At 37.4% G+C, this 27,167-nt stretch overlaps 1 protein-coding gene across 2 annotated transcripts in view; it reads right to left on the bottom strand.

The window, feature by feature from the left end:
- Window positions 1–2,583: 2,583 nt before the first annotated feature.
- LOC140170457 (fibroblast growth factor receptor 2-like) overlaps window positions 2,584–27,167 on the bottom strand; it is a 93,825-nt gene continuing 69,241 nt past the window's right edge. For both annotated transcript variants that reach the window (XM_072193822.1, XM_072193823.1), the window contains 9 exons: window positions 25,842–25,934; window positions 22,402–22,588; window positions 21,635–21,748; window positions 19,828–20,015; window positions 13,820–13,942; window positions 8,761–8,872; window positions 7,768–7,864; window positions 6,955–7,054; window positions 2,584–6,044 (listed from right to left, as the gene is read on the bottom strand). In XM_072193822.1, the coding sequence (XP_072049923.1) occupies window positions 5,946–6,044; window positions 6,955–7,054; window positions 7,768–7,864; window positions 8,761–8,872; window positions 13,820–13,942; window positions 19,828–20,015; window positions 21,635–21,748; window positions 22,402–22,588; window positions 25,842–25,934 (1,113 nt within the window). In that variant the 3' untranslated portion in view covers window positions 2,584–5,945. The remainder of the gene's footprint in view (window positions 6,045–6,954; window positions 7,055–7,767; window positions 7,865–8,760; window positions 8,873–13,819; window positions 13,943–19,827; window positions 20,016–21,634; window positions 21,749–22,401; window positions 22,589–25,841; window positions 25,935–27,167) is intronic.

Here is a 27,167-nt window from a genome sequence, read left to right as displayed (position 1 = left end):
CTGAATAGGACATGTGCGCGCAAAATAAATTCTTAATTTTAGACCATTTTAGCCCAAAATGAAGGTGAATTTTGCTATGTGAAGGGCTAGTATGATATACGCGAAGCGCGCAAAAATTTTGCAATTACCATATTTTGGTCCAAAACATGCTATTTTCGGGCTAGGAAAAACGTGCACAGGGCAATTTGGCCATCTAGCCCAAATGTAAATATGGCCTTGCTAAAAGGGGCCCGAACTGTTTCTTGTCCACGGGCCCACGAGGCTCTTGCTGCGCCCCTGATAAAAGTGGGCCCAATATTGACCTGGGGAAACTGATGCATTGATGACTGGCCAGATAGAACAACTTTGATGGAACGATCTGTCAGCTATGTAGCTAGCTCTTAATCCAGGTGAGCAGCTTGCCGGATACTCATTTTGCCATGAGCTACGCGCAAGGGCCACCATGCCAGACCTTGTCAAATGCCTCTTTGATGTCCAGGGCAATCAGGTACACTTCGTTGCCTCTGGCCAGGGAGTTGGACCACCCTTGAGTCAGAATGGTGAGGATATCAGCTGTGCTATGGTGTGGCCTAAATCCAAACTGTCTATCTGAAATCAGTCAGATTTCAAGGAGGTACATCTGAAGCTGGTTCTGTACAACAGCCTCCATGACCTTGCTGATGATGCAGAGCAAAGAGATGGGGCGGTACATATATAGATGGACTAGACTTCGAATCTCTCTTGTGAAAAGGCATGACAGATGCAATCTTCCATTGGCTTGGGAAAACTCCTTTGGAGAAGCAAAGCTCAAACAGCAGCCTGAGTGGTCTTGCAAGTTCTGCACTGCACTGCTTTAGTACTCTTGCAGGGATTTCGTCAGTACCAGTAGCTTTATCTGGTTGCAGATTCATGCGAAGCTTCCTAGCATCTTTGACCTTGTAGGCTATCTTTTCCATTGAGCACGTTGCTGAATGCTGAACTTCAGGAGCAGATTCTTTTGTGCTGGCAAGCTGACATTTTAGCGGCAAAGGTTTTGCAGAATTATTCAAATATGTTTAAGGGCCAATGACACATATGGGTTTATCCTGCCCAAAATTATCTGGTAATTTCTACATTTAATCTTTTTGGGAACAATCACAGGAGCGGACTGGTGTTTGTACAGGCGACCGTGACAAATATAAAGAGACCAGCCCTTTTGCTAACAATTATAGTTCACTGAATTATAGACCCCTTTTTTCTCTCGGCAGGATACACAAGAATCTAAAAAGTGTGTTTGGGGTGAGGGGAGGGGGGGGGCGCGAACCAAATTTTATTCGCTATTACAAACTTTAAAATGTATTACTACTGACTCGTGCCCCACTTGCTACAGCCATAACTCCAGGTTTTGTCTTCTTATTCTTTCTTTTTTTCCACTCTTTTGTTTGGCCTCAACGCCACAGTGGCCAGTCCACCCCTGCACAATCATGAGTAGGTTTCTCACAACGCCACAGTGGCCAGTCCACCCTTGCACAATCATGAGTAGGTTTCTCACAACGCCACAGTGGCCAGTCCACCCTTGCACAATCATGAGTAGGTTTCTCACAACGCCACAGTGGCCAGTCCACCCTTGCACAATCATGAGTAGGTTTCTCACAACGCCACAGTGGCCAGTCCACCCTTGCACAATCATGAGTAGGTTTCTCACAACGCCACAGTGGCCAGTCCACCCTGCACAATCATGAGTAGGTTTCTCACAACGCCACAGTGGCCAGTCCACCCTTGCACAATCATGAGTAGGTTTCTCACAACGCCACAGTGGCCAGTCCACCCTTGCACAATCATGAGTAGGTTTCTCACAACGCCACAGTGGCCAGTCCACCCTTGCACAATCATGAGTAGGTTTCTCACAACGCCACAGTGGCCAGTCCACCCTTGCACAATCATGAGTAGGTTTCTCACAACGCCACAGTGGCCAGTCCACCCCTGCACAATCATGAGTAGGTTTCTCGCTGGAGTGTATCGTTTCTTGAGATACGCTAGCTGTGCATGCCTCTTTGTAAGCAATCTAAATAAACATCTGAAAAAAGCAATTACCCCCTTTAAATGATGGTCATTATTCAAGAACGGGCTATTGTATTACAAATCTTTAAAATTCGTTAGAAGCAGAATGTATTTTTGCGCATTTTGACACCTAATTTGTAGCAATTGACTAAATATTGACGTCAAAGCGTACATTTAAATCAATGTAACCCAAGATTTGAAAGTTCCAGTAAATTCTACTGATTTGTATTCAGTATAACATGTATAATGGAAGGAAATCTGTGTAATGATATCTGAGTGTTTTTGTATTGTTGTAAGTGCAACTTTCAAATCTGGACCTCACTACATTAAATTGACCGGTGTTTTATTGTTCTCTGGGCTATCGCATCAAATGAGGTGTCAAAATGCGCAGAAATAAATTATGCTTCCAACGCATTTTACAAGAGCCCGTTTTTGAATGATGACAATTATTTAAAAGGCAGTAATTACCTTTTTTGATATGTTTAGCTCTTAGAGGCTGATAATCAGGCCTACAGTGTAATGAGATTAAGACACACAATTTAAGACAAAATAAAGAATCCAATATACCCTTTACCGGACTTAAGAACGACATATTAAGAAAATTTATTTTGCAAAAAAATGGGCACTAGTGTTTGATATATGACAGTCATATAATGTTGTTACTATCTTTTATAAACAATACGGTTGAAATGTATACAATGATTGATTTGACAATAGCCAGCATTATATAATGATTGGTATCCAATACGGTGAAGACAATGTGGAACCTAATAGTTACATAGTTATTAAAGTCCAGATTTCCACTGTGGAAGCTTTTGGAAATATCTTCTACATTTCGTCGGTCGCAACATATAGCCTAGATACGTACGGGAAGAACAAAATACGTTTCCCAGAAATGTGTTAAAGGATTATTTTACTTATAACGGAGTCGATATTGCTCTACTGGTATATCTCGGTGGCCCTTTTAAGATTCAAGGTTCAAACTATTAAACTGTATCTTTTTTTAAAGTTAAACAGGAATATCTGTAGCTAGCTCTAAAACTAAACGTCACTATGTGAAACTGAAAATTTGTAAAATTCACTCTACGCCTCTATGTGTTGCGACCGATGATTTGTGGGTGCAGCTTCACCTATAATTCCATACACTCTCACATAAAGATTCAACCTGAATCTCTCACAGAGGGAGGATAAGTTTCAAGTAGAGTTATTTAAAATTCTTACTCTGTGGGTAACATTTTCAAAATCAGCTACAAGGGGAGTATTGACCTTTAATAGCTGCTGCAGATCCTAGAATAGATTCCCGACATGCAACTGTACCGGATCTGGCAGAGCATTACCAAATCTAAAAATAACTTATGAATTTTACTCCTTGTCAATTTATTTGATGTCTGTGAGAGCTTTTTCTTTTCTTTTTTCTTTTTCTTTTTTTTTCTTTTCATTATTATTCTTTTTACAATGGTTTATGGTACATAAAATTCACCACATGTCCTGAGGTTAATGTGTAAAATAAAGCAATACAATTAATGGAATTGTGTGATAAATCAAATTTGTGACCCGGCAGCACAAATGAGCCGTAAATTCCCTAAATTGTATTCTGAGTTACGGTGTAAAATGTGTACGAAGGTCATATTCATCGGTAACTTAAGCTGGCCCTACTTCCGTCTTATTTTGATAGTCAAAAACTAGTCAATAATCCTATTGTTGAAGTGGATAATAAGATTCTACCTTAGGTGGCTATAGAACTTTTAATAGCTCTGGTCTTTGTTTGCTTTTGCTAAATCCTGTTCAAGTGGTGGGTTACCAGGCATTGTATTTTGTACAGGTATGCATAACCAACAATTAACAATGAGAGAACTTTCTTAAACCTCGTTGACTTGGGGATGATTTGAAATGACCGCCAATTATGACTGTTTGATATTTATTGCCAGCAATGTGGAAAAAGAGACACATGTAAAAACGTAAAAGCTATAATTTTGTTGAAGGAGCAAAGTTTAACAAACCATAACCCCGCTTCTGGATATCGTTTGAAGTCAAATGATATACCATTTTTAAATTTATGATGTTTATTTTTTAAACACGAAATAAAACAAAATTGACCGGGGGAGGAATTTACGGCTCATATGCCGTGAACGGTCACATTTAATATGTACCATCGCAAAATGTGGTTCCTTTTCTACATGTAATCTTTTTATGGGACACCTTGTAATGAATCTTGAAACACGTTTCTGTCAACAGACCTAGATTGTTGTTCTAAACTTATAATTCAAAAGTATAGTTGTAATACATAATGGGATTCAGTGCCTACTCATGTACAGACATAATTCGATTCGTAACAAGTTTCAAATGACAAATGCGGTAATTTGATAACTTGATAATTTGCATAAAAAACTATCTTTGTTATAGTTTGATCAGCTCGCAATCGGCGGGAATTGTTATGTTTTGATCACTACGCCGAAAAGAAAATAGTTGACCTGCCTGGTCTATATTGTGTGTTTTAAATAAGATATATACAATATAGGTCTTAAATAATTTGTGATACTTCTGGCGAGTTGTCACGAGACAGTTCTCAAAATAAGACTATTTTGATATTAATCCGCGATGTTATAAGGCCCGCCGATTACGAGTTGATTAAACAATACGTGAAGCAATGTCGACATGACGTCATCACAACACTTTGGGTAAGCAGTATCTGTTTAATACATCTATATATCTATATTTATATAAATGTTATATAAATGTTGATATTATATATTCATTAGCTATTTACACATTTGGTCTTTTTTGTTTCTATACAATATTGATATCATTACATAACTAATAATTTATTTACAATAATATATATCTATATATACAGCTTTGTCAATTATGAAGAACAAATTATAGAATATTACTTGCTTCATCTAATTTCACTTCACTATACTGACCAATGGGGTAAAACCAAAGAGTACGAACTCCGCCATGAGCGACAACCCAAAATGGAAGATATGCCATACATGTAGGGTTTAATACAAACGACGTAATTTTGAGTCGGTACTCTTTGGGTATAATCTCTTTCATACTTGCGTATCTTTTCTTTCTGCCTATTTAAGGGTATACGGGGTATTGTTGGTCGAAGCATTTTCATTATCTGAATCAATATATTATTGAAAAATAAAACTTTGATGTTTTGCAACAGTTCATTCTACAAATCATATACTTTGAATACTTGCTTAATTTATTGTTATTAATGAGTTATGTACGTTTTACAAAAGTGTTGTTTCAGCCCTCTTTACAACATAACTCAAGAACCACAGGACCTACAAAAGTATCTGTGATATTTGAATTCTTCTATGAATTGAGCAACGCAATTGTTGCTAAAGCTCACTACCATTCGCAAGATGCTGTGAACTACTTTTTTTCTGCTGCTTCGACCAACAATACACCGTATAGTCGGTAATATATATAAATTGAAAAGTCAACACAATAAATAAGGACAATAAGTCTATCACTACCCATGTAAACCGTAAAAAGAAGTGATTAGCTGGAAAATGAAAGATTGGAGATTTAGTTTAATTTGGAGATATATACTATGGATCTCTTATTTCTATGTTTGATGGCCATATTACAAACAACCTCATCTGGCAGAAGAATAGCTTGGGGACAATAATTCTTAGTCAGCAACTTCAAGTATTAAAATGTTGCGTATTGCACTATGCTCTCAGAGAGTTGGCCATTTTGTGATCATATTCCCAGTGCAAGAGTTCTCAATAGGCTGCCCGTGGGCCAGATCCAGCTTGAGGATATGGACTACGGGTAGGTGGTACTTGAAGTTGAGCAGCTCTGAAATCTACAGTAAACATAGCAAAGCAAGGTGCATTGGGCCTTCACCCCTTCACATCTTCTGTCTCTGTGAACCGCGAGCTAACTTGATTGAGAATCCCTGTAAGTTAGTGCGAGTTTGAAAATTCCAAACTGCTCGTATTTTCAGAGCTGCCGCCATAGGCATAGTCGTACAGACACTCATCGAAGTCAAGAACGAGATAATTCTGAAACAAATAACAATACAGAAATGTCGTTGTTAATAATCACAATATTGATAAGATGCTACAAAAGTAATTTGCATTCATACCTCGATCTACTCCAGACAGAATGGGCTAGTTGAAATCCATACACTCGCAGACATTGCCTTAATATTCTACTTTGGGAGTGGAAGTTTTATGTCAACATGCATGTACGTCCAATTTTAGAAAAGCCCCACAGGGCTAGTAAGGCCAAATGATGTTTATCTCCTAGAGTGTTTATTCTGCGAATATACCACCCTATTTTACCCCTATTATTTCTTACTCTTGATTCTATAAGTACGTACAATGTTAGAAAAGCCCCACAGGGCTGGTATTGCCAAATGGCTTTTGTCTCTTAGTGTTTTTTCTACGAATATACCACCCTACCTTACCCCCATTATTACTTACTCTTTATTCTATAAGTATCTCCAATTTTAGAAAAGCCCCGCAGGGCTTATAAGCCAAATGACTTTTGTCTCCTAGTGTTTATTCTACGAATATACCACCCTACCTTACCGCCATTATTACTTACTCTTGATTCTATAAGTATGTTCAATTTTAGAAAAGCCCCGCAGGGCTGGTATTGCCAAATGACTTTTGTCTCTTAGTGTTTATTCTACGAATATGCCACCCTACCTTACCCCCATTATTACTTACTCTTGATTCTATAAGTATGTCCAATTTTAGAAAAGCCCCGCAGGGCATATAAACCTAATGACTTTTGTCTCTTAGTGTTTTTTCTACGAATATACCACCCTACCTTACCGCCATTATTACTTACTCTTGATTCTATAAGTATGTTCAATTTTAGAAAAGCCCCGCAGGGCTAATACGGCCAAATGATTTTTGTCTCCTAGTGGTTATCCTACGAATACTTTACCCCATTAATACTTACTCTTGATTCGATAAGTATGGATTCTAGAGCATTACGTAATTGGTCAAAGTTTGGTCTTGTTCTTGGATCAGATTTCCAACAATCAGTCATGATAGTATAGCTGTATAAAAACACACGAGCATAAAATCATTAAAGCTCTGCGTACTGGCCATAGGCTTCAACATAAAAAGTAACCATATCTATGTATTAATAGCGTCCAAGTGTTGATATTTTTTTCTTCAAAGTATCAAGAGTTGTCTCATTAAAGTAGAGGTGGCTAAGTCGGCATGAAAAGTTATGTTAGCAAGGTTCCAAATTAATGTTGGAAAAGTTATGTTTTTGCTGACTTAGAACTTGTGCCGTGTTTAAGGATTGTGTCTGACACCGAATTATATTTCAAGGCCTATGGTCTCAATTTGTGCATGTCTTCGAATCAGTGTAAGAAACTGTATCTAAAAAAATACAGAACCAATAATGGACTTGTTTGTACTCATTTTAATGCATTTGTTACGCTGATCCTAAATATGGTAATAATGTACAATTCGTTGAAAAGAAAATAGAGGTTATTCACATTACTCATGCGTGACTTCTAACAAAAGGCGCTGATTCTCGTAGTATTCCTCATTCAAACCAATTGAATGCACGACCTCGGAGTTACCTGCATGACTTTGGCGGGTTATTTTGAAGCAGTCATGGTTGCACATGCAGGTACTTCTTTTGAAAGTCCTATAAACAAGGTATAGCAGTCGCCTATAGATAGGCAACTTATAGAACACGGATAACCTCAATTGGGTTTGTACAGTGGACGCCCATGAGTAGAGTATTACTACTTACACTTCTTCCCTGCAGTGATCTGGTTTTGGCATACGGTAATCTCTCTGCAAGTCTCGGATTAATTTCTTTGATGACATTCCTGGGTATGGGTAGGAACCTATAAAAACAATATACAAATTAGGATATAGTACCACTTTTTATCTGTGTTTAATCAAGCATTCGACGAGTACTGAAGTATGGCATTTATAATAGCAGGGATAGTTGAAATTATGGGAAGGGGGAGTGGAATTACGTCACGTTTCTATAGAATATGTATCAGGTACCTTCCGCTATTAATGTGACGAACATCATTCAAAACTAACCTAATTCTTATAGATTTAATTTTTTTTGGTTGTTGTTGTTTTGTTTTTCTAAACATTCATGTGTGTTGATTATTTTAGTTAAAATTAAAATTTGTTCATCCTATCAAGTTCAACCCAGAGAACCAAGTATAAAAATGTCAACCCAGAGTTTGTTACGAAACATTTTAAACAGCTATTAACCAGTTGTATTAGATTCATCTGGATTGTCAGTAACTGTTTGATGTGAATTCATACTAATCAAATTCATTTTTTGTGACATTGGCCCTATCTTGTTACAATTTCATGCTGCGACGCAGCCTGGCAACCTTGCTTCTTCTAATTGAAGAAGAAGCAAGGTTGCCAGTCTGATGAAGTGCTGCGTAGCAGCATGAAACTGTAACACGGTATGGCACCAAGAAATGGATTTGATAGTATGAATTCCCATCAAACAGCTGTTATTAAACCCCTGAGCACTACCGGCCGATCTAACATTGCCTCTGATTGGTCAAATACATGATATCTTCACTTTAATCATCAATCAGAATGGAGCTTTGCAAATAATTCACCCAATATTTTGTGTGGATAAATTATTCTAACAATGTTGTTGATTGGTCCAATTGATATGAAAACTTCTTTTTGGCCAATCGGCAGGTAGTTCTCATGGGGTTATCCACTGTTTTGATAGTCATGCCTACGGTATAGTCCTACCTACCTATCGTGACAACCTCCCAGAGCAAGACACCGAATGACCAGACATCACTTTGTATAGTGTACACGTTGTCTATTAACGACTCCAATGCCATCCATCGAATAGGTACACGACCCTAAAAAAGGAAGGAAACAGGTGTACACGAATCTAGATGAATGAAATAACAAATGAAATAAAGTATACCCTCATGATCAACCAGGGTTAACATGGCATAAACCAGAGTTAGAATGGCTAAATTATGGTTAACCGGCTATAGTGTTGTGATCATCACCACATACTGACGAATCCCCTATAACTAGCACTGCGGAATGGTGAAACCATTGTTCAAATTGGGTGAAAAGCATGAAATTTGGCTCAGATGTACTGTAGTGTATACTGATTCATTTTGGATCCGGGGCCAATTGAAATTTTTCCTATTTTTCAAAATGGCGGCCATTTTCAAAATGGCCGCCAATTTTCCTAAAAATGTCGAACTGATCATGGATATCAGCTTGGAATAGCTATTTCTCTCTGATTGCCACTCAAAATACTCTAGAATAGAGTAGGTTGAATATTTTTGCATTTTCAAAATGGCTGCCAAATTCAAAATGGCTGCCAAATTCGTTCATTTGACAATGAAATGAATGTAAAAAGTAATGTTTTTCTTCGCTATGATATGAAAGTAAACTTATATAAAACATAGTGTACACCCACAAACATGTAAGAGAGAGAGAGAGATAGAGAGAGCGAATTGCAGTATTCTAAAGGCTGAAAAATACTAACCATGGAAAACTCATTTAGACTATTAGATCAGGGGCAACTTCTAGAAATGCCTTCAACATCTGAATTGTCAGAGCCAATAGATTGGAACAATTGCATTTTGTGCCAAAAAGCTGCTAACGAAACACTGCGATGGCCAGGTGATAATAAAGACCCTGATTATGGTATTGGTTTGGTGTATGCTAACATCGCTAGTAATTTGGAAAAGTTTAAAGAACTAGGGGAACTTCCAGATAGTTTGAATTTAGAAGCGCTAGATGATGGAACAGGAATTGCTGCAACTCTGAAGTCCAATGTAGCCAAGTGGCACAAACAATGCAAGTATAAGTACAATACCACTAAATTGAAGCGTGCAGAAAAGATAAAAATAAAGGAAAGTAAGAGTGAACCATACTTTAGTTCGCACGGACATGCTGAAGCATGACAAATCTGAATTCTCCGGCTCATTCTCTAAAGATTGTCAACAACAATCTGTTCAACAATCTTTAATGACCCTAGTTGGCGTGATAATGACGGGTCCTGTATAGTCCAGCAATCTAGCAATGCTACTGATACTCAAGCGATGCTCAGTGTCTCACAACTCGTGCGTTACAATCTCATAATTCGACGCAGGGTACGCTCAACATCTTTATACCACAGCGTGGATCATGAACCACCCCTACCTATTTACATAGGACTTCTAATTCACGCCAGAACACGGAAGCGTGGATTGATCGACAAGATGTACGATCTTGGCGTCTCTGTATCATATGATCGAGTCCTGTCCATTTCAAAGGATTTAGGCAATGAAGTGTGTTCAAGATATGAAACTGAACATGTTGTCTGTCCAGCAAATCTTCGCCATGGTCTTTTCACAACTGCCGCAGTTGATAATATAGACCATAACCCTACCTCTACAACAGCCCGAGCTTCATTTCACGGGACTGGTATATCCCTCTTCCAACACCAAAGCAAGAATATTCTTGGAGAGAAACGAGATATGCCTGAAGTTCAGCACAGTCACCCTAAACAGAAGACAATGGCACAATTTCCTGAAGATTACACCAGTATACTTCCCGCAGTTCTTCACACAAAGGAGCCTGATGTACCTGAAGTTGCTGTCCTCTTGACCATGCACACGAGCAGAATAATTCTGTTGTGAAATGTGATGGTGGTGCCGTAGGGCTAACAGAGAACCCATCTTAATTAATGCGTTGGATGGTAGCAGGACCAGAAATGGCGCGAGTCATATTCGAAGAGACAGTAGAAAGCATTAAGACGAAGCAGATTAAGGCAAATCCGTCATGAGAATCAGAGTTATACACCATCATTATCCAAATTTGGAAATCTGCATTCAGGAACAAAGGCAGACCTACTTAGATGTTTCCAAGAAACATATCCTCCTCCACCTGAAGAGATCCCCGATGTAGACGCTATTCTTCTTGATGGTGCTGCAATCGTTAAAATACTGAAGCCCGGTCCAGCAAAAACCTTTAGTGAGTACTCAGAGCTTGTATTCTTGCCGTTTGTGCAGTCCCAGCTCAGGAATGCCAACAGAGTAGATGATGAATACATTCCAAATAGTCTCAAGGCAATGACAAGACAGAAGCGTGGAAAAGGTACAAGGAGACGTGTGCAGCCAGACACCAAGATACCAGGTAATTGGCAAGCTTTTCTACGGATCGACGAAAACAAGATGGAACTATTTGCTTTCCTGGCTCAACAGTCTGTAACAATCCACACTGAAGGGAAAGTAATCTCTACTTTTGGCAAATTGACCACACTGGATACCCCATGAGGAAACAGGGCGCTTGTCTCCTTGTACACACGAGGAAGCGGATACCAGGCTTCTGTTGCATGCAGCTGACGCTGCTGCTACTGGATGCCAGCGAGTCATGATACGTACTGTGGACACAGATGTGGTTGTATTGTGTACAGCTTTGTGTCCCCAAATTAATCTTACTGAATTTTGGGTATTATTTGGCACAGGTAAGATAAGAATTGCAGACTCATACCAGCACACGCAATTGCCCAGACTTTAGGACCAGAGAAATCTATGTCTCTACTTATGTTTCATTGGTTCACCGGTTGCGATCAGGCATACTTCTTTCTTAACTGAGGAAAGAAAACGGCATGGCAAACGAGCAAGATCTTCACTGATGTTGTAGACTTATTTGCAGCTCTCAGTAGAGTTCCACCATCAGAGCAGGAGTTGAGTGATCACATGCCGACAATTGAGCGGTTTGTTGTCCTTATGTACGACCAGAGACAGAGCAAGTTCCTCTAATAGTGTTGATGATGCACGCAGAGAACTCTTCACTCAGAAGGGAAGGTCAGTTGAGTGTATCCCACCAACCTTGGCAGCGCTCTTCAAGCATATGAAAAGAGCAACATTTCATGCTGCTTATGTCTGGGGTCAAGCCTTATTACGCGCCCCAGAGTTGCCGGACCCAGCTGAGTGGGGATAGACAAACGAGACCTCTAATTTGTGGCAGCCTCTGTGGATGACACTGCCTGAAGCTTGTAAATCTTACCAAGAACTTATCAAGTGCGGCTGCAATGTGAACATAGGGTGCCTTGGTCTGTGCAAATGTGTAAAGACTGGAGTCGCATGTACTACGTACTGTAAATGTCATGGGGACTGTGAACAACGGTAATTAGAGGTAGTCAATTTAGAGTAAAAATGAAGGCAGATGTTTTAAGCTACCTGTCTTTTTTATGCTCTGTATTAATTGAACTTGCCAGGTAATGACGTTCTTTACAGTTTAGGCCAGTTGCAAATGCAAATCAGTCATTTGAATCCTTTTTGGAATTTGTCGGCCATATTTCAAAGCATTTTGTTGTGTAGCCAATTAGTAAAGATGCCACTTGAACTGTGCATTTGACTATCATAAGTTTCAAATTTAAGTTCCGTAAAAGATTATCAAAATTAGAAGTACTGTGATTTTCTGTAATAGTGGTGTCATTTTGAATCTGCCGGCCATGTTGTATTTTGAATTTTGATTTTATTAGGCCAGTAAGTACAGACGACAAACTGTTCCTTTGAATCCATTGTAAGTTCCAAATAAATCCTCTGTAAAATGACTGACTTCATAAGTAACCGGCAGCCATTTTGAATTTGGCGGCCATGTTGGATTTTGGATGCATATTTTTACGTGATTTAAAAGTATAGATGCCAAACCATACATTAAGATATCATTTGTGTCAAATTTAAACTCAGTAAAAGCTTTTATATTATAAAAGTACCGATTTACTGTTATAAAGGCAGCCATTTTGAATTTGGCGGCCATGTTGGATTTTAGATGCATAGTTTTATGTGACACATAAGTATAGATGCCAGACCATACATTTAGATATCATTTGTGTCAAATTTAAGCTCAGTAAAAGCTTTTAAACCATAAAAGTATCGTTTTACTGTAATAGTGGCGGCCATTTTAAATTTGGCGGCCATATTGGATTTTGGGACAGAAATTGAGATTGTCCCGGATCAAAATTTGATTAGCATGCAAAAAGCTACCTTTGTACCAATTTTCATGCTTTTCACCCAAAATGAACAATTTTCTTGTATTGGAGCACCATTCTGCAGCACTAAACTATTAACCGGTTATCTTATTTATAATAACTAATAGAGGGCGTCGCTGAAATGCTTCGAGTGTATACAGAACTGATTTATGTACTTGTCGCTGCCCGCGTTCGGCGAATTCCACAGGGCACGTCACACATTATTCAGTGACGGTTTATACTAATTTTTTGTTAGTCAGTATGCGGTAATAATAAATAGCCATGTGACCAGTATGTATGGGGACATTGTACACGTGGTCGCCATGCATGGGGGAAATCCGGTGTTGAATATTATTACTTTCATCATGTGTATCAATCACAAAAGTTTGTACTCTACTTGGGGAGGGGGTGGTCCCTCCCGGGGATCTCTCCAAAGGTCCCTCTAAAATAATTAAGAACCAATTCAGAGCTATCACATTCACTGACCCATGCATAATTGGAATATATAGCTTATTAAGATCCTTAGGAGGGGACTAGAATGGAATTTGTTGGGTGGTTATATACTAAACGGAACTTGCGTTAAACTGCAATAAACTGGAAAGTTGAAACCGACAGTAAAGAATGTTCCAAACTGTTACCTACATTTTTATGCAGCGTGTAGTTGTTACAGTTAAGATTAGTGCTCTAGGAGCACTACCTGTTGACGATAACTCAATTATTTTAAATCGAATGTTTTTAGTTATGTGGAGACATGCAAAATATATTATAATTGAAAGGATTTCATTAGCAGACAAGGGCATGCATTATGATATGACTCTCATACCTGTGTTTTCCTTTGGTATACACCGCTGTCCACAACATCTCTAGCTAAACCAAAATCTGACAGCTTACACACGCCATCTCGTGATAATAGGATGTTTCTGGCAGCTAAATCTCGATGGATGCACTAGAAAAATAAAAAGTTTGAAAAATTACACATTTTGAAATTCATGATTATGTTGCTATGGCAATACTGACGAAACCTATCAGGATGTGCTTACGTTCCTCTTATTTAGCTTTTAAATACTAAAAATGAGGTGCATTGGGAAATGTAATGCCTTTAAGTACATAATTATTTGTTAAACTTCGTTTCGGAAAAGAGTAGATTTCTTGGCCGATTAAGAAATATTTAGTACTGGGTTTCGTACAGCGTTTTATTTCATAGCAATTCAGTGTTTGATTATAACGAACCGACAACAAGAACCTGGGCTTTATGGGTTCGGCGAGCAATGGTCTTTATCCTTAGGCACAATATTTGGTACCGTAGCACTATCGGTGCCCCGAGAGGTACCGATGACTCTTTTTGCACAATTGCATAGCACGGTTGTTTCTCAAACTTGGTGGATGGGTGCATCTGGACCTCAGACAGAGCAAGTTTGTTTCAGTTAGTGGGCCAAGATCACCCGAGGTCATCGAGGGGTCATCTGAGGTCAAATTAGTAAAAAACTATCGTATGGGCATGAAACTTGGTGGGTACAGTCAACTTTTAGAGTCAAATTTTTGGAAGGTCATTTTGGGGTCATCCGGGGTCACCCAGGGTTCATCTGAGGTCAAATTAGTAAAAAATGTCGTATGCGCATGAAACTTGGTGGGTACAGTCACCCTTTAGAGTCAAATTTTTGGAAGGTCATTTTGGGGTCATCCAAGGTCAAATTACTAAAAACTGTCATATGGGCATGAAACGTGGTGGGTACAGTCAACATTTAGAGCCAAATTTTGGAAGGTCATTTCGAGGTCACAAGGGGTCATCTGAGGTCAAATTAGTAAAAACTGTCCTACATGTATGGGCATAAAACTTGGTGAGTACAGTCAGCCAGGTAATCGCGACAGCCGAGAACCGCCAAATACGGGTAACCGCCTAGTGTATATATAATTCTCGCTATTCGCAATAGGGGCGCCGCCAGCAGATTTGCGATGTAATCGTGATGTATCATGGGAAAAGGTCGACATCAAGTCCGCGCAATACGAATATTACCATGCTATTACATAGGAACACGTGACAATATTTTTTAGTTTGTCAAAATAAAGGTGTTACACGCGAATACACATACTCAATAATACTTAATAATGTGATTTGAAATGTGCACAATTAATTTTTTTCTCTATCGATTTGCGTGTAATACCGTTATATTGACAAACTAAAAAATATTGTCACGTGTTCCTATGTAATAGCATGGTAATATTCGTATTGCGCGGACTTGGATGTCGACCTTTGCCATGATACATCACGATTACATCACAAACCGCTGGCGGCGCCCCTATTGCGAATAGCGAGAATTGGCTTCATTGTTAACTAAATGCAAACTGTAGATAGCGCTATCCTAAATCATATTTCTTTATTTGCAAGGGGTAGGTGATTAATACTGCCGTTAAAACAGCTGGAATAGGTGAAACAAGCAGCAAGGAAATTTTATAAACAATAAAAGGACATCAGCTGGACGGGTCCTTAAAGAACTTGAGGAAAATTACCCTCGATTAGAGAAAAGCGAGGGCAATAAATCTTCTTTCCCTGGTCTTATTTTCACATACCACTGTCAGCAGGAGGGCTCCAAGCACCAACCCAACCATGAGAAATAACCCTTTCCCTTCTTCCCTTGACCTCTGTGCAACTCAGTGGTATACACTCAGTAGGCCTATGTGGTAAAGTTCAACATTGTTATTCAAATATGCAGAGGTCAATTTCTTATTTAGATAGTTATTCTTTCTTTTAATATTTTCTTTTTAAGATGGTTCTTTCTCTTAATAATATTTTCTAAACCTTTATTCTTTATGCAGTAGTAACAATTTTACCTTGGTTAATGTTGAATCTTGATGAATTCTTGAGCATGCAAGGAATTAATAGACTGCCCAGGGCATTTTTTGTCTGCCTGACCATAGACACTGATACTTTATCCTATTTTATTTTTACTTATTTTCACTTCATAAATTTTCCTCATGTGATTATATGAAAATAATTTAAGCTGTTGTTTTAGTGCAAAGAATCAATTTGAAATACCAACGGAAACATATAACAATGATAACCAGAGTCTAGAACAAAGTAAAACTTGTAGTGAACATAGCTTGGTGCAAACCCCATTATAAAAATAGCCTGGAATAGTGGTTGAAAGTAACCCAAGCACTGAATTGCCGGAGGGCATATAGTATGGTGACCCAAGTCCATGCATTGCATTGAAAACTTTTAACAGAGAAGATGTAAAGAAAGGAGATAGATCCAGCTATCCTCAAACAAAATATTTGTGTTGCCGCTCATTCAAAAGCAATCACGCTATTTAGGTTTAACAATAAAATACAACAAAGGGTTCGAACCCATGACGGGTGTGATACACAAGTTGCTGCTTACTAGTTTTAGGGAAAGGTCAGTGTCTGTATACCATCAATACTATGCATACCATGCATGCAGATCCTAACATCCAGTTTATTTCAAATAAAATATGACCGAAGTTCCATGGCAAATAATAATTTTGCACGCTTGGTTACGCTTTCAACCTCTACCATTTATGATACAGACTATTTTCAATTATCAAAATATCTTTATTAGGTTTGCAGGAAATGACAGGAAAATACATTAAAACAGTAAAATATAGATGATCAAAAATCATCCCGTTTCTAACAAAATCCTAAAACACTCTCCTAAATAATTAATATATGTTCCAAAATGGGCGGATTTTTTTGGAATCTCTACAAAACTACATTTCTTTCTTATAGTATCCACGTGTGGTATCCCTGCAGAGCAATATCAGGTACTTAACACACACGTGTCATACTTTCAAGGAATTATCTATAGAAAAATTGGATATGGTTTCAATTCTGGAGTGAAAATTAATCAACCGTAGTCGGCAACACACATCACATCAAAGGCTACTTTCAAGTAGATGTGTAACTACTTGAGAATAAAGGACTATGAATAGGTGCGACAGGATAACCTACGGGATTATCTCAAGGATATAATTCCGTTCTTCCTCCTTCTTTTTCAACTTTCCTGCTTTTAAGGATATGTAGACGTTATGAATTATTTGTATTAAAAGCTTTAAAGAGTAATTTCCAGTACTTAAATAGCGCCACCAATTTTGTCATTAATAGATACATTTTATAAAAATGCTATAAAAGTGAATCATTTTGTAAAAGATGGGAAATTAAAGTTTAGAATGACTCAAAAGCATCCGTATATATTAGTATGATATCACATTTAGCTGTTTAAGCCTAAATGTTGGTTGTACATGATATTTTGTTTAAAAAAAATAATAATCTGATTCCATCAAACAACCGTGATAGTGATTTCGTTTTTTATTTAAATGAAAATCGACTATTAACTATACAAATGTTAATTATTATGGTTGGTGTAATTTATTAAGCCTACCGTAAAACCCCGTCTACAAGCATACTTAATTGGATTAATGTAGCTTTCATCAGAAGCACTCTATATGCTTGTAGACGGGGTTTTACGGTATATCACCAGGTTATGACAATTAGAATCATCAGTACCTAATCGGACCGATAGTGGTATGGGATCAAATAACACGTAGTGCCTTATTTACCTCATTGTTTTTCTGTTATTTAATTTTAATGCATTTTAAAGCCATATTATAACATTTCTGTAAAAGTAGATTAGTACTTATTTTCCACAAAATGTTAGCTTTTACTGTCAGATATGTCTCTTTTTAATTTTAAGCCAAACAAGTGAGGTAAAGCATAGAAAATTGGAATTTACTACTAGCGCTGTGCGTGTTACTCCCGCGGTAGTAATACGTACGATCCTCGGGGTGTGTGTTCCATTCCACTCGCCGTTCCGGCTCGTGGAACGGAACAATTCATCTTTCACCTTGTGATTATATTTCGACCATCACACTCATAGACAGTTAATATTAGTATACCATCATACTAGCGAGATATGTCATACCATTAGCGATCTCGTATGCATATCGTATAAGGTCTGTCGGTGACAACGTAGTTCTTATACTAGCTCAATGAGCATTGACAACTCACCATCATACTAGCGAGATATGCCATACCATTAGCGATCTCGTATGCATATCTTATAAGGTCTGTCGGTGATAACGTAGTTCTTATACTAACTCTATGTGCATTGACAACTTACCATCATACTGGCGAGATATGCCATATTATATACTTCATTAATATATTCTTGTTCATTGATTGGTTAAAAGTGGATCACATGACCAAAAATAGTTCTACCATCAGTACTCCTATCCGTAAATAGTATTTGCAATGTCCCGGATGGGCCGTAAATAGTACCTCCAAGCCGTAAATAGTACTCTTGACCATGCCTTCCGCGTGCTCGCATTCGATGCGACGGAACAGTTCACGCACGCGAAACTGCCATAGCGTGATTTCGCGCTGCTGTAATTGGTTAGCTCGATTTTTAGCATATTCGATTTTTTTGAAGGGCAAAATATAGGTTGTGCTTAAATTGGTCGTGCTGTTCACTCAGGATAGAAGCTGGAGAGTCAAAACTTCAAATAATTTTCTTTTAACCAATCAATGAACAAAGAATATATTAATGAAGTATATAAACAAATATATACTGTCTTTATTCGAAGTTCTAGTTAAAACTATGGTCCCTCGTTGAGATCAATTAATACTATTTTCCTTCGGGGCTGCGCCCCTCAGAAAATAGTACTATTGATCTCACCTCAGGATAGAAGCTGGAGAGTCAAAACTTCAAATAATTTTCTTTTAACCAATCAATGAACAAAAATATATTAATGAAGTATATAAACAAATATATACTGTCTTTATTCGAAGTTCTAGTTAAAACTATGGTCCCTCGTTGAGATCAATTAATACTATTTTCCTTCGGGGCTGCGCCCCTCAGAAAATAGTACTATTGATCTCACCTCAGGATAGAAGCTGGAGAGTCAAAACTTCAAATAATTTTCTTTCAACCAATCAATGAACAAAGAACATATTAATGTAGTATATAAAACAAATATAATCTGCCTTTATTCGAAGTTCTGGTTAAAACTATGGGCCCTCGTTGAGATCAATAGTACTATTGATCTCACCTCGGGCCCATAGTTTTAACCAGAACCTCTCATGGCAGTATATGAATATATGAATACAAAAGCCACCTAAGTCCATACTTTGGCCAAATTGAGTTAAGCATGGGAAATTGTTGCTATACATAGGCCTGTCATATGCATGAAAGAACAACTCAAATTCATTCTCTGTGTCTATTGGGCATGTGAAAAATAGCATGTATGAAAGAATCACCCAAGTCCATGATTTGAGTCTTGTAACACATTGATTGAAATCCAGTATGTATAAAAGTCCACTTGTAACACATTCATTGCTAGAGAATGACTTTTGAACAAAAAATGGGTTTAATAAAGGAAAGTGTGTGGTTTATATTACATGGCAGAATGCTTATCAACATTATACATACCTGTGTGCTTTATTTTGTATTATCTTACTAGTGGTAATCTCATTATAACATTGTTGTCTTTGTATATGATTCAAAAAACCAAAATTTAAAATGAACCCCACGAAGTCCCTGAAATGCTAATCGTCATACCTAATACAGGTTAATCCACTCATTTGCACGTAAAACTTACCATATTGACCAGGTAAATCTAACTGAAGGAATTAAAATGATACACGGGTTTTTCTCTCAAAATAACTTCGCATGGACTTAGGTGGCTTTTGTATTCATGTATTCATATATTTGTATACCATTAGCTCGTATGCATATCTTGTTAGGTCTGTCGGTGACAACGTAGGCCTATATATATAGTTCTTATACTACATTTAGCTCTATGTGCATTGACAACTTACCATCATACTGGCGAGATATGCCATGCCATTAGCGATCTCGTATGCATATCTTATAAGGTCTGTCGGTGACAATGTCGTTCTTATACTAGCTCTATGAACATCGAGTTGTTCGACTCTTTGTCTGCTGTTTCTGAGATGCATCAGAAGGTTGCCATTTGGAAGATACTCCATCACAATGTATGACGGCCCTGTAAAGAATCACAGATACAAAATAAAACACTTTCCACGCGGATGTCGACTGAAGTTTAAATTTTCTTTAAAGATTAAAAAAAATCAGAATTGCACATTTTAAAAACCATATTTAGAATCAGCGTGAAAAATATATTAAATTGAGTACAACAATGCCCATTATTGGTTTTGTTGAATCCAAGTGTGTAATCGATCCAATTTTATATCAATATTGTTTTGTTGGTTCATGAGATATATGTTGATATGAAATGTTTCAAACCTTTGGCCTTTTATGTTGACGCCTAAAGATATCGTCGTGATTTAATACTACATACTGTCGAATAGTTGACAACCATAAACCGTACGCGTCCCTTTGTAGTATTGACATCATTCTAACTACAGAGGGAGATGATCGATGCTAATGTTTGTCAGTGCAAAGCGTTTTTTCTTTGCTCGGCTACTGCATACGACGAAGACACCCCATGGGTTACATAGGGGCTATTTATAGTATGGCTTCATTCAGATAAAATATTTGTATTACACCAATAATCGATATTGAAGATTTATGGGGGCCTCAGAATATCCCGTTTCACATACGTTGCATATAAAACATTACTCCTTATTCCAGAAAAATACAGAACTATTTTTTTTTTTAAAAAAAAAAAAAAATATCATCTTGTCTTAGCCATAACGGCCTAAGGGCCTTTTGGCAACGGGAAGGGAAATAAGGAAGGAATAAAGAGCAAAACAAAGAGAGAAATTGCCTCTTGCATGCTAAGCAATAGGGTCGGCGACACTTTGCCACGGGTTGGGAGCGTCGCTGGCCAGCGAAACCGTGCCTATCACTTAGGGCGATTGCGTCATCACACCAAGTGGGATGCACGCACGAACAGCGCATATATCAAGTAGTATTTTGTAGTACCTGGTACTGTTAGGGATAAACTTGGCACAAGTCTAAGGATTCAAAATCTTGATAGTGTTGGGCTGAAACATTAGACACTAATAGGGTAAACAGACTTTGCAGCTTACTGGTATTTTTAATGAAGTCATGAAAACTCTAATTTTACTTTTGTCATATTTTTATCATAAAACATTCGAACTCTTATTTTTAAGCGTTTTAAAGCATGATGGTGTCTATCATTGGAAAGTCTGCACAGAAAGTAACGCAGCTGTTATAAATACGCCTATGGCAGAACTAATAATTGTTTCCGCAATATTTCTACATAGAGAGAATGATAATTTATTTACGCGCATTTTGATACCCCATTTGTCAAATTTCGTTTAATATTAACACCGCAGTAGTGCTTTAAAAAAAAAACCCGGATTTAAAAGTTGCAGTTTACAGCGATCAATGGTTATTACGTAAGCATTGTGGCACGTAAAACCCTCCATTTATCTTCGCACTGACTTCAAATCAATACAAATAGCTGCAACTTTTAAATTCGGGTATTTTTCTTTAAAAACACTGCTGGGTTGTTAATATTGAACGAAATTGGACAAATGGGGGTATCAAAATGCGCGTAAATAAATCGTCCGTCTTTCTATGTTGAAATATTGTGAACACGGTTATTAGTTCTGACGCTATAGGTGTATTTATAACAGCTGCGTTACGTTTTTGTGCAGTCTTTAAATTACTTACCATCTGTCCCTGTACAGCAACCAAACAAGGTGACTATATTAGGATGAGGTTTTAACTGTTTCATTACTCCCAGTTCTTTCACAAAATCCTGTCGATCTGTTTCAGTGGCATTCTCTGAAATGTACAAATGTGTAGTCAATTTATGAATATCAAATTGTCAATTCCATCCAGGCTTAGTTTTGATCGGAAATGGCTAAGTCAAGACTTTTGTTAAGTTTTTAAGTAGTAGTAGTAGTAGTAGTAGTAGTAGTAGTAGTAGTAGTAGTAGTAGTAGTAGTAGTAGTAGTAGTAGTAGTAGTAGTAGTAGTAGTAGTAGTAGTAGTAGTAGTAGTAGTAGTAGTAGTAGTAGTAGTAGTAGTAGTAGTAGTAGTAGTAGTAGTAGTAGTAGTAGTAGTAGTAGTAGTAGTAGTAGTAGTAGTAGTAGTAGTAGTAGTAGTAGTAGTAGTAGTAGTAGTAGTAGTAGTAGTAGTAGTAGTAGTAGTAATAGTAGTAGTAGTAGTAGTAGTAGTAGTAGTAGTAGTAGTAGTAGTAGTAGTAGTAGTAGTAGTAGCTGATTTATTGTACCACTCGGAGGTCTTTCGGAGCTTTATTTTGGTCAAATATAGGGGTCTTTGGGAGCTGCGCACCCCAAAAGGGGGGTCTTTCGGGGAGCATACCCGTATGGTCATTTGTGTTGAGTGCCCCCCCCCAGGGCTACATGCGCGTTCTATATTTGGCACTCTCCTCTCCTGATCTACTTATTGATCAACATATTATATTGCACAAACCTTTTAATGTTTTTAATGCTACAACAGTTGTAAGGCCGTCCTTTATGATCCCAATAGCGTCAGCTTTCAACACTTGTCCGAATGAACCAGTCCCGATGACCTCACCAACTTTAAGCCGATCTCGTGGAAACTCGTTATCGAATTCCTGTACACTTAGTATGCTGATGTTCCCCAACTCGTCATATTGCTGAAATATAAAAGGTATAAGATATATAGATATACAGATATATATATATATGGAAACCGAGATGGAAACTCGTTATCGAATTCTTGTACGCTCAATATGCTGATGTTACCCAACTCGTCATATTGCTGAAACATAAGGAATATAAACATAGCGATTTATAACGCCAACGTTTTCCTCGTCAGGTATCGACTGCAGACAATGTCCAAATTGTCTTTAAAAATGTATTTGTGACGTGGTGTATCAAAAAAGAGCCACTTTGGGGGCAGGTTATCAATTTTGAGTGTTTTGCATAATTATCTTAAATATAGAGATATTTTGCTACGCAACGCCGTTTTCCCAAATGAAATCGGACATTCATAACCGAAGATATTGAGTTTTTAAGTTTATGGTATTATAAAATTGGAAATTGAGATATCGGCCTTTAAAAAATATTATTGAGAATGTTGAGAGTATAAATGACCTTAAAAATGTCTAAAAAATAATATGTCAGTTATATTTCGGTCTGAAACTATCAGACAGCATTTTAAACATTATTTACATCACAAATTTGCAAGAAACCATAATTGTGAAATAATCACCCCCGTACAGATTGTTTGTTATTTTTCCATTTACGATCCTGCCCAAAAGTGTCTCCATGGTTTTTAGATTTTTACAGAATTTTAATTGATTTTACTTTGCAACTTGGGCTATTTCATTTTTAAAAAGGGTTAGAGCTACTTTCGGATTATGGCTACAGTTACCACACTCATTAGTCTAAATGTAAGGTCTGTCCTTACTTATGCATTACTCGGGTTAGGGTTACGGTTAGGGTTACTTACTACACTCATTGGTCTAAATGTAAGGTCTGTTCTTACTTACACATCACTCGGATTAGGGTTACGGTTAGGGTTACTTTCCACACTCATTGGTCTAAGTGTAAGGTCTGTTCTTACTTATGCATCACCATCACTCGGGTTATGGTTACGGTTACGGCTACGTATCACACTCAATCAATCAATCAATCAAATTTATTTCCATCAAAATTAAAACATACATGATAAAACACGATGGAGGAGACACAAACAAAAACAAAAAATAAACGAGTAAGATGTTGTGCCCCCTGAAACACTTAAAAGAAGGGCCTAAATATATAAACACAGATACAAAAAAAAAAAAAAAAAATACAATATACCAAACCTGAAGGGAAAAAAAGAAAATACACTTGATTTTTCATCTCACACTCACACCCGCACACCCTACCACACAAATGTCATAGGCATGTAATAAAAAGGTATACACATAAAATTAAATATAATAAATATTATTCATATCAAATTTAGTAGTATTTACCAAATGTTACCATATCAATGAATAAACATAATTCTACTTGTAAATATCAAAAACAGATTTCAAGTTTGACTTAAAATGACCTAAAGGTTGCTCACATTTTAACATTTTTTGGCAATTTATTCCAAACTTTTGGTCCAACCGTTAAGATACTATTGATTTTGTAGATAGGTATTTTATAATCATTCCTATTCCGTGTATTATAGTTATGATTTTCTTTGTGAGTCTGGAAGAAATTTTCAAAAGATCTGGGTAACATTTTGTTATTATACTTAAACATAAATATAGCAACTTCCTTAATGAACATATCATATCACTCGCCACTCATTGGTCTAAATGTAAGGTCTGTTCTTACTTACGCATCACACGGGTTAGGGTTACGGTTAGGGTTACTTTCCACACTCATTGGTCTAAATATAAGGTCTGTTCTTACTGACACATCACTCGGGTTAGGGTTACGATTAGAGCTACTTACCGCACTCATTGGTCTAAATGTAAGGTCTGTTCTTACTGACGCATCACTCGGGTTAGGGTTACGGTTAGGGCTACTTACTACACTCATTGGTTTAAATGTAAGGTCTGTTCTTACTGACGCATCACTCGGGTTAGGGTTACGGTTAGGCTACTTACTACACTCATTGGTTTAAATGTAAGGTCTGTTCTTACTGACGCATCACTCGGGTTAGGGTTACGGTTAGGGTTACGTATCACACTCAATCAATCAATCAATCAATCAATCAGTCAAATTTATTTCCATCAAAATTAAAACATACAAATAACAAAACACGATAAAACACGATGGAGGAGACACAACTAGAAGCAGAAGCCTGTAAAATGTTGTGCCCCCTGAAACACTTAAAAGAAGGGCCTAAATATATAAACACAGACACACAAAATGAAAAAAAAAACACACAATATACCAAACCTGAAGGGAAAAAAAGAAAATACACTTGATTTTTCATCTCATACTCACACCCGCACACCCTAAATTGGTCTAAATGTAAGGTCTGTTCTTACTGACGCATCACTCGGGTTAGGGTTAAGGTTAGGGCTACTTACCACACTCATTGGTCTAAATGTAAGGTCTGTTCTTACTGACGCATCACTCGGGTTAGGGTTACGGTTAGGGCTACTTACTACACTCATTGGTCTAAATGTAAGGTCTGTTCCTACTGACGCATCACTCGGGTTAGAGTTACGGTTAGGGCTACTTACTACACTCATTGGTCTAAATGTAAGGTCTGTTCTTACTGACGCATCACTCGGGTTAGGGTTACGGTTAGGCTACTTACTACACTCATTGGTTTAAATGTAAGGTCTGTTCTTACTGACGCATCACTCGGGTTAGGGTTACGGTTAGGGTTACTTACTACACTCATTGGTTTAAATGTAAGGTCTGTTCTTACTGACGCATCACTCGGGTTAGGGTTACGGTTAGGCTACTTACTACACTCATTGGTTTAAATGTAAGGTCTGTTCTTACTGACGCATCACTCGGGTTAGGGTTACGGTTAGGGCTACTTACTACACTCATTGGTTTAAATGTAAGGTCTGTTCTTACTGACGCATCACTCGGGTTAGGGTTACGGTTAGGCTACTTACTACACTCATTGGTTTAAATGTAAGGTCTGTTCTTACTGACGCATCACTCGGGTTAGGGTTACGGTTAGGGTTACGTATCACACTCAATCAATCAATCAATCAATCAATCAATCAATCAATCAATCAATCAATCAAATTTATTTCCATCAAAATTAAAACATACAAATAACAAAACACGATAAAACACGATGGAGGAGACACAACTAGAAGCAGAAGCCTGTAAAATGAAACGGTTAGGGTTACTTACCACACTCATTGGTCTAAATGTAAGGTCTGTTCTAACTGACATATCACTCGGGTTAGGGTTAAGGTTAGGGCTACTTACCACACTCATTGGTCTAAATGTAAGGTCTGTTCTTACTGACAGGAAAGACGCATCACTTAGTACAAAACTACGCCGCTGGCAAAGTCGCTGTTTCTGTAATTGATAGAAAGAAATTGAAATTTAAGGCGATCTCGTGGATACTCGGTATCAAAGTCTTGTATGCTCATGTTGATGTTAAAAACCTCGTCATATTGCTAAAACGTAAAGGTATACGGTGTTATTAAGAGATTGCGTCAACGTCTCTCACCCAATATCGACTGCAGATATATTTAAAACTTCAGAATTGGGCATTTGCATGACCATATTTGGAATCAGCATGAAAATGTATTGAAATGAGTCGAGTCAGCTATTGGTTCAGTGGTTCTTGAGATAGTCCTTGTTAATTATTTTGAGAACATTTCGCTAAACATTTTATGTTGAATCCTACAGTCATTTTTTTTATTCATATTTGTTTCTGTTCTACATCTACATCTACATCTACATCTGTTTTTGGTGGTAATTCTTATTCTATAAACTGTATAAGCATATATATGTGAAAATTGAGGGCGCTATTGATGTTTATTTTATATTTAATTTAGCCAAAATAAATATTAGTTATTCCTTTCATTCCATGATGACATTTTTTAAATATTTTTTTTTACTTTCTGCTATAAATGTTTCTAATGTTAATGACAGTGTACAAGTATAGATCTACTCTTATATGTGAGTGGACGCGGCGAATCAGCCGTAAACTCGGCAAATTGTATTCTGAGTTAAAGTGTAAAATGTATGTGAAGGTCGTATTCATAGGTGTATCAATTCGTTGCGACAAGTATCTTATCAAACGCTGTTTAAATCAATCAATAATACTACTGCTGAAGAGGATAATAAGCTTCTACCTATTTCTATAGAATAGTTCTTGTCTTTGTTTGCTTTGGCTAAATCCTGTTCAAGCGGTAGATAACAAAGCATTGTATTTTGTCTAGGTATGTATAATCAACAATGAACAATGAGAGGATATTTCTGAACCTCGTTGACTTGGGGATGATTTGAAATGACCGCCAATTATGACTGTTTATATTTATTACCAGAAATGTAGAAAAAGAGACACATGTAGAACCGATAAAAAATACAATTTTGTCGAAGGAACAGGGTTCAACAAATCATAACCCCGCTTTTGGATATCGTTTGAAGTCAAATGATATACCATTTTAAAGCTTATGGTGTATATTTTCTAAACACGAAATAAAACAAAATTGACCGGGGCCGACTTTACGGCTGATTCGCCGCGTCCAGTCACATATGATAAATATCGCCATCGGTGTTGTACATTCAATAAAGACCCAT

Source organism: Amphiura filiformis, chromosome 14 (genome assembly GCF_039555335.1).
Source record: "Amphiura filiformis chromosome 14, Afil_fr2py, whole genome shotgun sequence".
In the NCBI taxonomy this organism is placed as follows: Eukaryota; Metazoa; Echinodermata; class Ophiuroidea; order Amphilepidida; family Amphiuridae; genus Amphiura; species Amphiura filiformis.
The sequence above is the reverse complement of the archived record's forward strand: the minus strand, read 5'-3'. Positions and strand labels throughout refer to the sequence as shown.